Source organism: Salvelinus fontinalis, chromosome 24 (assembly GCF_029448725.1).
Source record: "Salvelinus fontinalis isolate EN_2023a chromosome 24, ASM2944872v1, whole genome shotgun sequence".
In the NCBI taxonomy this organism is placed as follows: Eukaryota; Metazoa; Chordata; class Actinopteri; order Salmoniformes; family Salmonidae; genus Salvelinus; species Salvelinus fontinalis.
The window spans coordinates 23,456,601-23,471,389 of NC_074688.1; the positions used below are offsets into that span (position 1 = coordinate 23,456,601).

Sequence of the window (14,789 nt, forward strand, 5' to 3'; positions counted from 1 at the left end):
AGCAAGGCCTATAGAATCTTCTATAGGGAACGGTTGAGTCGTTGTGATCATCAAAGATAAGACTAATTGAAATTCACCTTCAGTGACTCACTGATTGACCAAAATAACTAAATCGACTTAATCAAATGTCTTATGGAAACCTTGTTGATTTCTGTCATGTACAGTAAATATGTATTTTAGACACCTGCTAAATATTTGGTAGTTAGCACTATCAAATGAGAAGTTTAGACTCATGCATTTACAAACAAGTTGACATATAATTTCCTGTTCAATATGACAGACTGTCTAAAATAGACAGGATATGTTAATATGAACAAAATATTAACCTCAATGTATCTGATTTTAATAATCCATCCAATTTTGCGAAAAAGGGTAATGTTTTCGGTACAGTTTTAAATATTTTCTAAATGATGGATTATATAGATAGTTAAAAGTATTGTGCCCATGTTTGTGCCATTAAGGAGAAAAATGACATCACATTAGAAAGTTTTGGAACAAATTATGACTGGTATCGGTATGGTTTTGTGTGCTTTACTGATGGGGTGATGTGTTCTATGCGAAATCCATTGAGGTTGCCCCATTACACTGGCATGTCTGGTAATACAGTGAATCTGACAGAAAATGTTCACATACAGCTTGGAGTATGGAGAAAGTATATACACTGAAAAAACAAAGCAATAGTGTAATATGGATTTTTCATAATTCCAAATATAATATAAGCACAAAGTGCAAATGAACTGGTTTAGCAGTGAATGACAGTACCTTTACGCAACGAAGGCTGCTGCTGCTGCGCATTACATCCTAGAATGCCAACCATTGGGTGTCGCTGTGGGCGCATCCACCCGGCCATAAACCTTGGTCTGATCGGACCCCGACCAAATCTCAAGAGGTGTCTGATATAGTACTATAGCACGTGAGAAATTAAAGAGTGTGCGGGGCAGAGAGAACGGGCGAGCAGTGATCGAGAACAGGAGAAAGCACGGAAGAGGTTGGTAATAGCACGGAATTTTGGGCGAGTGAGCGTGGAAGTCTGGATGGGGGAATCCCGAGGAGGAGAACTCACAAACGGCCACGACACCAGACATGAGTCCGAGGTGGGTAAATGACAGATCTGAGAGAGAGAGAGATAAAGAGAGCGATGCCCTCCACTAGCCTCATTATATTGACATCCCGTCTGGATACTTACTGCGACTTTAGGTGCATTCAGTCAGTGAATGCAATAGACTATTAAAGCTCTCCTACTTAAGTATATATTTATAAACGTTTTAAAAAACATTTGTGTCTGACAGCTGACAAGTATAGACTAAATTTACGCGTCCGGAGCTGGCATGTTATATCGCATTTTAAAAACTTTATATTATCGTGAGGTTGCTTAAAACAAAATCTCTCGTGAGAATCTCTAGGCCTATCTGAAAAAATCTATTGAAGACAAGTTGCAATTTTTTCTTGGAATGATTCGAGAGAGGAAACATGCCTTAGTAATTCAAAATAATGTTGTTAACTTATTAAGATGTTCGCGATAAGGGCAAAAGGCCCATTTGCAGTGACAACTAACAGAAAGATTTAACAATTAGTAGCCAAAGATTGTATACATATAGTCAATTGATAGAAAAAAATTATTTGACATATGCTCAGCTTCTAAAAGTTTTACAACTGATGTAAATGACAAAAGCTGGTTGAGAGAGATTTCGCGATTTTCAGACTCTGTCAGGCAACATAATAGTGCGACTATAACCGTGTACTAAAAATAGCAACGCCTAGGCTAAAATAATTTGTTATTGTACAAACATGATCAATTTCAGAAGTGTGTACTACTGTGGGGAACACTTAATTACTATAGGTCTGAAAACAAAAACAAACCTGCATAAAAGCCCTAAACAACCCTAACAGCTTCATGATGAATATATATTGTAATTATTTTGAGCTAATTTCCAGTACAATTTATGTGTACGCTTAATCACCTGATACTGCGTATATATTTAGCCTACCCCAAACATAGAGGTACCTTTTCCGTTCCAAAATAGGCCCACGTTTTACGCACGAAACAACGTTTACGCGCGAAAACAAATAAGGCCAATGACTGCACCACTAGGTTACTATATAGTGTATGGTTGCAGGATTACCTTATAGTTATATTTGATGGATGGATAAAAATATCAGGGGACAGAGTTCTGCTCCTCCCCGCCCACCTCTGTCAGTGCGCCGAATCTCGCAGGATATGGGCCGTGGCAGTTTACTTATTGTAAGCTCTTGTCTGCTTGTCTTTACGTAAGCAGGTGAGACTCGTTAGGCCTTGGGCTACAAACACTAGACACCAAACTTTAATGATGAGGTGGCTCTTAGTTAGCCAATGGGGGTTGGACTGTAGAATGTCACATCCGTATAGGATATCAAAGGTTCACTCACTAGGACTAGTACACATTTTAAACACTATCATAAGATTAACCTTATCAGTAGGTTTAATTAAAATATAAAAGGGTTATAGATCAGTTTCAGTCAAATGGCATATGAATAAACCAGCCATCATCTATCGGTGTGTAGGCTATTTCCTCGTAGTCTAATTGTTGACAATATGCATTTTTGTTACGGGTCTCATATGTCTCCAAACTTCAGTTCAGTGTAGGACTGCTGGGCCGTGTGATATACAATAAAGACCTGTCTCTTTAAGACGAAGCCGCGATGTGTTGTGAAGTTCAAGTGGGGGTCAGTTGAAGTTCCTGCCCTCGAGTTTACCTTTTAGTTTTATTAAAGACTGACATCACATGGGGCGCTAAAACACTTAAGGTGCATAGAGGCTCCATTATCATCCCCGCGCACGTTATTGCCTCGACACAAAAAAAAATAGCCGAGGAAATTACAAAATAAAATAGGAGGAAACTGATGCTGGACTAAGCACGTCTTTTTTATAGGAAGGGGTGAGAAAGAGAGGGAGAGGGGAGGGGCAGGGAGAGCGAGCGAGTGAGAGAGAGAGAGTACGAAGAGAGTAACAAGAAATTCATAGCAATTAATAATAAAAAGAGTTGGCAGTCGTGCTTGGAAAACTGGCATGGTTTTTGGAGGCTGGCAGTTCAAAGTTGAAACGTCAGAAATTACTCCAAAAGACTGTTGAGATGATCATTAAGGGAGACTTAGATCGGATGGCAGAAGAGATCGGGCATCCAGGTAACGTTTCAATACCAGCTTTTTAAAGTCCAACACAGCTACAGATCAGGCAACATTATTGAGACCAGATATAGATAGTATTTAACTTTTTAGCGATCTTTATGTGAACATAGGGGGGTTATCGCGCGTTTAGTGTTTGGTTAATTTGTGTGTATTTTTTAAAGGAAAACATAATCGCGTTTTCCTAATTTTGTGATGGAACCTCTTAGTCTATATATTTTTGGTTGTAATAAGAAATGGTTGCTTATGTGAGGTATCTTTTGTTTAATTCAAACATTCTCATTTCCACCAAACTACGAATATACTACATAACTGTATCATGCTAATAAATGGATCACTGGACTAAATTCTGTAAAGCTACAACAAGGTAAGATTTCTATTGGATTATTTGCTGTGAAGTAGGCCTAGCCTATATGTCACCTATTGCCATCAGATGGTTGTGTAGTTATCTAGTTTTATACAGAAAACAGTGTAGCTAAGTCTCTGGGTGTTCAGCATGATGCCTCATCCTCAGTCAGAGGTAGGTTGATGCGGTGGGTCTCCGTGCAGAGTTCACACCCCACCACCGTGCAGCTATAGATCACAGCTCGCCTAGCATCGGACTAATGAAGGGTTCATGGCGCTTCTCATGGAGTTGAGTTGATTTGATCTTAGGGAGAGCGATGACGGCTTTATCTTCTGTACCTGTTATGTTCCTCTCCCAACCCCTCTGTACCTTTCTATGTCAACATTTAAGTGCTGTCGTTTGTTTAAACGTTCTGTTTAGGTAAACGACAGCACTTAAATGTACAGAGAGTGTATGAAATAAAATTAATCAATCAAAAAAATATTGACAACACGTTACGCATGTATAGGCCTATGTCATAGGCAATCACTAATCTACAGTTATTTCGATGAAATGTAGGGCTGCTTGAATTTCCCTTTGTACATTGTTTGTGGAGGGGATTTAGTGTAGACTCATGTGGTGATCTGACTGAGATAACGATGGTGATTTGTCTAATGCGAGGACAAGATTACAAGAGAAGGGATGAGAGAAGGCGAGATTTAGGATACCTAAATAATGCATATCATGTTAAAATTGTTTTGTTGTTGTGGAAAATGTATCCTATCTTTTAAAGAAAATAGGCCTATAAACCTGAATACAAATGACTCCTCAAATGGTCAATTTCTTAATACCCGACGTATTTATTACGACATGTTGTAAAGATCTATAGTCTAATGGACGCATTGAGTAGACATATCATTACAGTTTCTAAAAAAGTTGACAGGGCTCCGGAGTAGGCGAGTCTATTTTGTTAAAAGGACTTTGAGTTTGTAGGCCTATAGGCCTACTTCTCCTCTCGGTGCGTATTCAATCAAATCTAATGATTTAATTAAGACATGGTTGCATAAAACTAGACTTATCTTTTACAACTTTACAAACTTTACTGCAGGCAACATATAGTTTTAAAAAGGAGGCACATTTTTAAGTAAGTATTGTTGTCTTTTCTTATACAAGTTAGTAGTGACAAGGAAACTAACAGCAAAAAACTATTATAAAACAAATACAAACATATTTTTTGAGGAACCATTTTTCTCTGTCCATCGATAGGCCTTGAGTACTTTGATTTGGTTTTTGAGACATCGCTATAACAATTATGGTAATAAGGGATCGTTTTGTCAATTTGACAACTGCTATCACTGTGGCTCTGAGAAAGAGGCACATTTAATAACGGGGATCGTGTGAACATGTCTACGGCGGGATTAGGAATGGAAATCTGGGGGTCTGTATTCTAGAGAGACGAGGCGCGCAGCTCAAGAGTTTCAGCTGAGTGTCTCATTTGAAATGCCCCTTATAAGGAAGTCAACGACAGAGCGAATCAAATTCATATCCAAGATAAAGGCGAGGTTGCGTTGATGAGGTGACAGACTCATTTTGGCGGCTGTGTCTAAACCTCTAACTCACTTATCTAGCCTTCTAACTATAGAGGAAGTGTAAAATGCAAATGTCTAAAATCAAACAATGTCGACATAATTCGAGCCATCTCTCTGCACTGTTTAGGCTAAGCGCAGGACACCCACCCCTTAGGCTACTTATAAAGCCTCAAGTGTGGTTTTCATTAAATAAGGGTTCATGCTCTACTGCTTTTATTACAACCCATTCACAAAAATATCCTGCTACGTAAGGCCTTATAAGCTATAGAGCTCAGCGGCTCACAGTTTTTCCTTTTGGTTTGACAGGGTTCATGTTATGCCCGTAAACAAAATGACAACAGCAATGATAGATAGTATTTCACAGCATGAAAACAAACGTTTAGCTATTTCCCCGAAGTTGAGTTTTTACTCGAAACATTCATTTAGAATAGACTAAATAAAGCATGCATTAAACACAACTAGCATTTCATTTGCTATCAATAAGTATATATTTTTTATTTGCAACGTTCATTTATTATTATGTGCCTTAAATAGACCATTCTCAAACGAAAAAACACTACACTGATGTCCCAGATCAATATTGTTGTGTAGGAAGTTGCTCTAATTAATACCAGAATCTGGATTTTTTTGCATAAACATGGTAAACCTACATGCATACAAAGTCGTTCCCTGAAAATCAGACAGGCAGAAGGCGTGGATAGGAAGTGTGGAGTGTGTTCTTAACCTAGAGCAGACCCTCTCAGTCTAAACCCAGCCTCACCCCCATACCAGAGCAGTGACAACACAGGCACAACACAGGTATCATGGATACCAAACTGTCCAAAAGATGACTCAAACACTGTTTTTCACGAAGTCACCCTTGTACCAAGTCTAGCATTCACCTATAACTAACCACTCCGGAAACAAATCATGATACAGGTAAATATTCAGAATGTACATAACAGACACAAGAACCTTCAATATCCACTTACTGGTTAATCATATTCCACAAGATCACTCATTGTGATGATACATTTTTCAAATGATTTAAAAGCATGTGTAATAATTGAGAATAAACAATCTATAGGTTAGAGAGAGAGATAGAAAGATATAGAGAGGAAAAATATGAAAAATAAAGTAGCCTCATCCTATATTGTGCAGGTTAATGATATTTGAGTAATGAATATAAACTTGCAGTGAGATGCTTCTCTCACAGTTTTAAAACGTTTGATTGGCTCAGTGGATTTGAGGGCTGTCTTTGATAGGCCGACAGGAGGATACAGTAGCCTAACTGTTAATGCTTGATGCTCAGACAAAGTTTTTAATACATTATTTATTTTGGTAACACTTCCTTCTCTTTCAACAAGAGAAAAAGCACAATGTGCATATTACACAAATTCTACAGATATGACAGACAGTTCATTCGTGTATTCTAACTGAATGATCATGCTAATAATATTTCATTTTAATAAATTTTTCGCCCCACAATTAATATTTTTTTTCAAATAACGGATTTAAATGTGTTAATATTTAACATTTTATTTTTGCAATTGATATATCCAAACGATGCAGAAAATGACAAACCCGCCTTTACGCATAGGTTACAAGCGGATTGGATTCACGTTGATTTTTCATGCACCTGCAAAAGAAACAGGGATTTAGTGGTGGAGGCCGGTGCGCTGCCACATGCAAGGTTATTTTTTATCTAACTGTTTAGACCGCGTGTGCGCGCCTTTCTGTAGCCTACATGTGTGATATGATAACGATTTCATAAAACATCCGAGTAAGATAGCAATCAAACAAACGGAAACGAACCTAAGCAAAGTAAAGCATAATTGTGCCATACATGCAAGCCCACTCTCGTGCGTTGGACAGGTGCACTTGTAAATTTGACAGTGTTTCCAGATTATTATCATTTTTTGTATATAAATATATGCCTGCTATTTTTTTCTGCTCTACCTTTGACACATTTAAGTTAAACCCTATTTAGTTATTGATGGCTGCCATCCCATAAGGTGGTGGTATGTTTTGTCGAATCGCGTAAAGGGGACAGAGTAGCCCAGATCTCTGTTTCATGCTGCCTTTTTATTCTCTCAGGCCATGTATAGCCTGCTGTGACAGAATAAAAGTGTATGGTGCACTCCCATTCACCCTGGGGAAACATCCGCGCCTGTCCCAACCTCATGCGTAAAAGCCTATGAGGGCTAAGCTTTACGAACAGCGCACCAATCGAGTAGCGCAGTGCTCAGATATATGACTGAAATTCTTTGCGCTGTTAAATGTATAACTTATCAATCGCTCTGAATATCAATTTTCATATGAGCCATATTGAATTATCTGTTCCTTTTCTTTGATTTGCTCCTCATACTGTGGAATGTGTAGTAAAATATGACCTGGGAGAAATGAAAGACCGCAGCGTTTAAGAGAGCAGCAGTGGAAACCTGTACATGGTTAGGTTATGGGTTTTATTGCAGCAAAACGAGACCGTGTTTTAAATGGCTAAGTTACTTTTGGGTAATGCTAAACATATATCAACACAACTACACAGAAAACTCCGTAAGACTGAGGTGTGTCTTTAAATGATAGGAATGGAAGGCTATGAGACATCCAGGGTATACAACTGTATAAGAACCACATACACTGCTTTTCTTTAGATGGATCTCTTGATATGTTTATGTGTGGTGTGCAGTGGGCTTGCAGGGCCTGGTTGTGGGCAGAATAGTGTCTTAAGGAGGGCTCAGTAGGTAATTAAATGTCCGCTTGAAATCTCATGCTTCCCTTTCCCTCTGACTTGGGGCTTATAGTCAATGAAATAAACAATAAGATGATGAACTTATGTCAGGAAGACGAAGACCATGGTCGGACATATTTATTCAGTTGCTTGTTTCCCATCAGCGAGACCAAGCCCGTAGGGACAGTTACAAACTGTTTCATCTCACCAGTAAAGTATCCTCAGACACCAATGTTTCCATCAGTAAAGTATCCTCAGACACCAATGTTTCCATCAGTAAAGTATCCTCCGACACCAATGTTTGAACAATGCATCCTACTAAATTTGTTCATTTAATAATGTTTATTTAAGCCTTAGTACAACAATACACAACTTTTGAGTGTGTGTGTTTGAGTGAGTGTGTGTGTGTATTGGTATGCGAGAAGCATGTGTATGCACATTAGAATCCCAGAGTTCATCTCAAGTTAAACCATTGGACCTTCTCATTTTGTCATGATTTACACCCTGTGTGATCAGAGTTCCTTATATGACTGGGCCGAATGGGAGCTCAAAGACATCTTTTTTTGGACTTGTCTTCTCCCTCCACAGGTTTATACCTGCTGTTCATCATACTTGCAAAATGTTCAATCTCTGCTTTGCTTAAAACACTGCACACCCCACCTCTGGAATATTTTTTTATGGAAGCCGGCAACAAGAAAACATCTCTCTCTCTCTCTCTCTCTCTCTCTCTCTCTCTCTCTCTCTCTCTCTCTCTCTCTCTCTCTCTCTCTCTCTCTCTCTCTCTCTCTCTCTCTCTCTCTCTCTCTCTCTCTCTCTCTCTCTCTCTCTCTCTCTCTCTCTCTCTCTCTCTCTCTCTCTCTCTCTCTCTCTCTCTCTCTCGTGTACACTTGAGTTTCTGATAATGACAAAACCTTCAACTGCTGCTCAGCTATAGCAATAGCTCACTTTTATAGAGCAACTCCAACGTGTGCTGCCTTTACTGTAAACTGAAGCCAATCTGTTCACTTTTCCTTACACATGGAATCAATACAATTTGTTGAAACCAAGTTAAGTTAGGGGATACAGTGGCATAGTTCAGCTATTAGCTTCATTTCGAAATCAAAAATTGATAATAAAAAAAATGCTTCTACTCCTCAGTTTATTGGGAAGTCATTGTTATTTAAGTTTACTTCCTGAATTGACTGCCCTATATTCAAATTGAAGATTGAGATGTCTGGCAGTAGTAGATTTTAGTTCACTTTAATAATTTTTTATATACAGATGGCAAATCAGACCCTTGTCAGTAATGAGATTACATTTTATGTATGAAAAATACATTTGTTTTAAATGTCTCACCTAAATAGATAAAAAGAAGACAAAAACGAATTAGAGAATGTACCACAATGTCATGCAAGCATATTAGAAAAAAAAAATATATATAATAGTAGATATTGACTGATTGTGGACTGATACTACTGGCACTGCATGACGTTTACAGATATCTGCTGTTTTAGGTGGCGGTCTGACGACGATGCTCCATGCCATGGAAGTCCCAAGTCATGCTAGACACCTCCTCCTGCAACTCAACACCCAGCGCACCAAGGGCTTCCTGTGTGATGTCATCATCGTGGTGCAGAACGCGTTGTTCCGAGCCCACAAGAACATTCTGGCCGCCAGCAGCCTCTACCTGAAGTCCCTGGTCGTCCATGACAACCTCATCAACCTAGACCACGAGATGGTGAGTCCCGGGGTGTTCCGGGTCATTCTAGACTACATCTACACGGGCCGCCTGACCGAAGGAGACCCCAGCTCCCCGACAGAGCCCAACCTGGGGGCCGTGCTGGCTGCAGCTAGCTATCTGCAGCTACTGGACTTAGTGGCACTGTGTAAGAAGAAGATGAGGAGAAATGGGAAGTACCCTCTCCGCCCCACTCCTGCCTTTCTGCGCTATGGGAAGATGGTCCCCAATAGTTTGGGTTTAGGGGGAGGGGGCAGGTATCGGGTGTCCACCCCTGTTATTCAGTCCTGCTACCCAGGGGGAGTTGGGAACACCAACACGCCACGTGCCCCACCACTAGAGGAGCTGCCGCTGCACCCCCATGCCACCCATGCAGGGGAGCTGTATGCCCCCACCTCTTCACAGGGCCCTCAGGTGTTCCCCTCCACACCCTCAACCCTGCCTGCCCAGCCCAGCCTGCGTCCAGCTCACTCTGACAGGAACTGCTCCCCCATCTATGGCCTGGACCTCTCCAAGAAGAGTCCCAACTCCCAGTCCCAGAACACGCCCTCCCACCCCCACCTGGCTCATGCCCTGCCCCACAACGATGAGGATCGGGAGGGGGGGCTGAGCGGCCGCACTAGCCCCATGCTGGGGGCCAACGGCGGGGCCTACCCCACAGAAAAGATGGAAACGGCTGATCAGGCTGGGTCTCTCCCACTTCACTCCTACCCTCACCTCAACCAGCCCCTTGGGCCCCACCTGCCCCGCCTCCACCGCTCCAGCTCCCAAGGTCCAGAGCACTACCCCTGCCCCCCCAGCCCCGACACCCCCACCGAGGCTGGAGAGCCCAGCAGGGAGGTGGGCAACATCTACCGCTGGGTGAAGCATGAGCCACTGTCATACACAGCAGAGGATGAAGAGGATGACGAGGATGAGGAGGAAGGGCGTCGAAACGGAGACCAAGACCATCAGCATCACAACCACCATCATAAGGCAGGGGAGGAGAGCGATGATCGCTACCGTAGGGTGGGCTGTGATGGGGAGGATGAGAAGAGTGGCTCAGGCAGTGAGGAGACAGGCAGTAGTGAGGGTCGACCATCACCCACAGGGGCCATGGGGAGGTTCCACCTACCCTACGAGCCTGAGAGCTTTGGGGACAACCTGTATGTGTGCATACCCTGTGACAAGGGCTTCCCCAGCTCTGAGCAGCTCAACGCCCACGTGGAGACCCACACAGAGGAGGAGCTGTACTCTGGAGGGGAGATGGGTAGCAGCAACAGCAACCCCAAAAACAACAGCAGCAACAGCAACGGTAACGGCAGCCTGTCCTACCTGGAGGGGAAGTCCAGCCAGAGCCTGACGCCTGGGGTCCTGGGGGAGATCATCAGACCCTATCGCTGTAACTCCTGTGAGAAGTCCTACAAGGACCCGGCCACGCTGCGCCAGCACGAGAAGACCCACTGGCTGACAAGGCCCTACCCCTGCAGCATCTGTGGCAAGAAGTTCACCCAGCGCGGCACCATGACCCGCCACATGCGCAGCCACCTGGGACTCAAGCCCTTTGCCTGTGACCACTGCGGCATGCGCTTCACCCGCCAGTACCGCCTCACAGAGCACATGCGCATCCACTCCGGGGAGAAGCCCTATGAGTGTCAGGTGTGCGGGGGGAAGTTCGCCCAGCAGCGCAACCTCATCAGCCACATGAAGATGCACAGCAGTGGGGGGGCCGGAGGGGCTCTGACGGCCGACGGCAAGCTTAAGCTAGACTTTGCGGAAGGGATCTACCCCCTGAGTAAATACGCAGCAGAGCACCTGGGGCTGAAGCAGGACAAGGCCTCAGAGCTGCTGGCAGAGCATGCCATGGAGAGCCTGTTCCCGCTGTCCAAACTGGCAGCAGAACACCTGCGCCTCAACCACCATGACAAGATGGATGTCCTGGGGGTCCAGGTCCTGCCTCCTCCCCCAGGGTCCCTCTCTGACTCCCACTCCCGTATCATTGACCGCTACTCCCCCAGCTAAGATGGCCTTGGCAACCACACAGTCCTGTGGGCACACAACTTAACTTACAGTATTCTAACGTCATTCACCTCAACTCCATCAGTATCTGCACCTCAGACTAAGGCCAATACCTGGCCTAAAGAATGCACACACACTGTGTAGGTTTAGGGTTTAGGGGGAGGGGGCAGGTATCGATAAGTGCCTTTCTTTCCAAAGTTTGCATTATATGCATTTCAAAGACCTTCCTAGAAGAACTGTGCTATTTCTATTATATTTTGACCAAGGAATACCCACTCAAAGCAGTGTAGTATCTATACGTAAACAAGTTTTTTTTTAATTAAACCACCGAGCCAAAAACAAATTGAGAACCAAAAAGCAATTGTTTTTATTTATTTTTTTGTGCATAATGAAAAACCAAAGAAACTGTTGCAAGAAAGTGTTGCAAGCAGACCCTAAACCTGTGTACTAAATGTACTATTACTGTTATAAATGTATATAAAATGGAAAAAAGCACATATGGACATGATTCAGGGCTCCTGTTCAGAACTGAAAGGACACAAAAGAAAAAGCCAAACCTTTGGGATTTGCAAGTGATTGGAACACTTAGTTTAGTTTTTGGGGTACTGGATTTTCTCTGTATCTTCCTATTCAGTTTTACCCCATGCTCCAGCTTTTCTAGTCATGAGGGAGTGAATAACGGAAAACAGCATTCGCTCTGCCATTTAAGTCAAGTGATCTATGCTTTGTTTTTCTACCGTTGTTACGTACTTCATGATGTTGTGTACAGAGAGACTCATATTAAATAATAGTAGCTTACTGACTCTAAAACCCAGTGCCATAACCCTTTGAACCCATAACCTCTCTTTTGACTTGCATCCCAGTGCCTTCAAACTGTTATTGAAAAGTAGCGAGGAGCACAACCCTGTGATCTCACAACTGGGACTCATCATGGTGCATACCCAACTGATTACACGCCAATCCTTCTCCATGGCTTCAACATCCAGTGGTGTGGAGTGTAGACTAAGCATGGGTGTTGCCTGTGACATTGTGTAATATTTACAATGGTGGGTGCAACTGTACAACTCACCAGAGGAGAGCACAGAGAGGCCATCCAAGTCAGTGCCGAGAGGCTAGAGTCAATTACCACCAATCAGTCACTATCAATAGCAGCAATTCCCTCTAACACAGATGAAGAATCAGGACTGACAATTGTCCCATACTGCAGATAAATAGTACTAACCACTTTAAAAACCTTTTGACCACCCCCCCATGTAGTCTCAACTCTTGTCTGAGAGACAGAGGGCCGTGCTATCATTGACAGGCCAAAGTGACTTCTCCGCTGCTGCCTTAATACACACACGTTTACCCACACAGGGACTGGGAGCTGCTAATGTGACAGCGTTGTGAACATGAGAGCTGGGCGCTAGCTGCCTCTGACAGTGCTCTGCTCGTGGTGCGGCAGCAGGCCGGGCCGTCGGTGTGGGTGAACAGCACAGCTCACCCCAGCTGCTGGCCTCCCAGTCTTCCAGTAATCCCTGTGAAATCTCACATTCTCCCTGACAATTCACACTGTCTGTCGGCCTGACGCCCCATTTCATGCCTGCCATCCAGCCCCTCTGATCCACACCAAAACAAGACATCCGAGCACTGCCGAGCCGAGTCCTACCATCTGCCCTTCCCTGCCTCTCTGCTAGCAGGCTATCAAACATGGCACAATACAGTACAGTAGCACGCCTCAATATCAACTGACCAGTTCCTTTAGAAAACAATGAGCACTTATGGGTTTGGGGGTTGAGGGCACTTATTGTTTTGCAATTAAAAAATATATAATATTTCAAGGAGCATGCTGGCTTTTTCTTTTTCTACGTTGTCGGACCTTGTGTCAGATTGGAGTTTGTTGACCACTATAGTGCCAATGCCAACCTCAGTAGGTTAATGTGAAGACTAAAGCCATGAATGCACTGTGATAGACTTAGTGAATCTTAAACCTTAGCTTGGAGACTGAGACAGTAAGCCCTAGTATTGTAGGATTGTATTAATGTACAACATTAATTGAAGGGCTTTATTCTGTAGCGTAATGAGCATATCAAGGTGTGTTTTTCTGTCCCATATTTTCTTTCTCTTTCTTTAGATTTTGAACCAAAGCAAAGTGAAACTGGTGCTCACCTCAGGACTGAACCCAGCATGGGGACGCAACACTTTAGCTACACAGCAATCAACCAACCAAACACACACGTACACACTTAGAAGAAGCAGATACAGACATCTACACACATTTTATTTTGACATTTTTTATTTTGAGGGGACAATAGTCCTGTGTTAAACTTGTGGTTATTTCATGGTTATGAGATGTTTTACTTGTCTTACAATTTTGTTGATAACATGTGATATTAACATTTTCTGCTTTTATCTTAATATTTTGTGTAAATGTTCCTTTTTTACTGCCCTCAAAGAGGCTTTGTGTGGTTCAGGCCAATGACATTATCTTAATAAGGAAAAGTCAAGCTGGTGATCTTCTTTAATTCAACAGAATATACAAATGTACATGTTGACAGGGCTTGTAAGACAAGACGTAAGGCAATACCTCTGGTTCCAAAGAAACATATAAACACTATGTGAATTAGGTCTTTTATTTTTCACCCGAAGCCTTAATGTTTAGTGACGTGTTTGGTTGCACACGAGGAGTGATGTATTTCTCAATATTTCCCTAAACAGATAAACAGTGGCTGGGCTGTGAGTGGGTGAAAGCTATAGCCTGAAGATGTTTGACCCATTTCTCTGGAGGGGGTTTGTGAGCTGATGATGATGATACTCAGACTACGGCTGTGTGTGTATTCATACACAAACACACTTTAAGCTAGCTTGTTTCCAGCCTACGTGGAACACAAAAATCCACACTTGTCTCCAAAGTTAATTTAGAAAAATAGTCTCCAGCTGTTTTGTTATAACAAAATAAACTAGTTTAAATGACAGGGGCAGTGGACAATTTCAATCTTCTATTTATCATGGCAGTATGAGGTTGGACCACAGACATGTGAAGTCCCATAGACAAGAGGTAACAGCCCATTTGAAGTGGATGTCGATGGTGGGAATATACATCTCTCCTGCTCACTCTCTCTCATTCATTAGTTCAATCTCACTGAAAGTCTATCTCCCACTTTCCTTTTTGTGCACCGTTAAAACAAGAAAACATTTGTTTCCACTGACACTCCGAATCTGTACAGGAAGAGAAAGCAGCATAATGTTCAGCGTTACCGTTGTGAAATGACCCTTTATATAAAGGGAAAGGGAATGGGGGATACCTAG

At 42.6% G+C, this 14,789-nt stretch overlaps 1 protein-coding gene across 4 annotated transcripts; it reads left to right on the top strand.

Annotated features, from left to right (window-relative positions):
• Positions 1-892: 892 nt before the first annotated feature.
• Positions 893-14,455, top strand: LOC129822187 (hypermethylated in cancer 1 protein-like). 4 transcript variants are annotated; one of them, XM_055880249.1, is made up of 2 exons: positions 893-1,094; positions 9,264-14,455. In XM_055880249.1, the coding sequence occupies exons 1-2, from the start codon at positions 1,035-1,037 to the stop codon at positions 11,502-11,504; spliced, it is 2,301 nt and encodes a 766-aa protein (XP_055736224.1). In that variant the 5' UTR covers positions 893-1,034; the 3' UTR covers positions 11,505-14,455. The 4 variants fall into 4 exon arrangements, with proteins under 4 accessions (XP_055736224.1, XP_055736227.1, XP_055736225.1 ...); XM_055880252.1 differs by having other exon boundaries at positions 9,280-14,455; XM_055880250.1 differs by lacking the exon at positions 893-1,094 and adding an exon at positions 2,914-3,162 and having other exon boundaries at positions 9,280-14,455.
• The last annotated feature ends 334 nt before the right edge of the window (positions 14,456-14,789 follow it).

What these genes read in the sequence shown, in the direction of transcription:
- LOC129822187 (XM_055880249.1), top strand. Translation starts at nt 1,035, where the DNA reads ATGGGGGAATCCCGAGGAGGAGAACTCACAAACGGCCACGACACCAGA. An exon ending in ACACCAGACATGAGTCCGAG is followed by an intron (nt 1,095 to 9,263) that starts GTGGGTAAATGA and finishes TGACGTTTACAG; the next exon opens with ATATCTGCTGTTTTAGGTGG.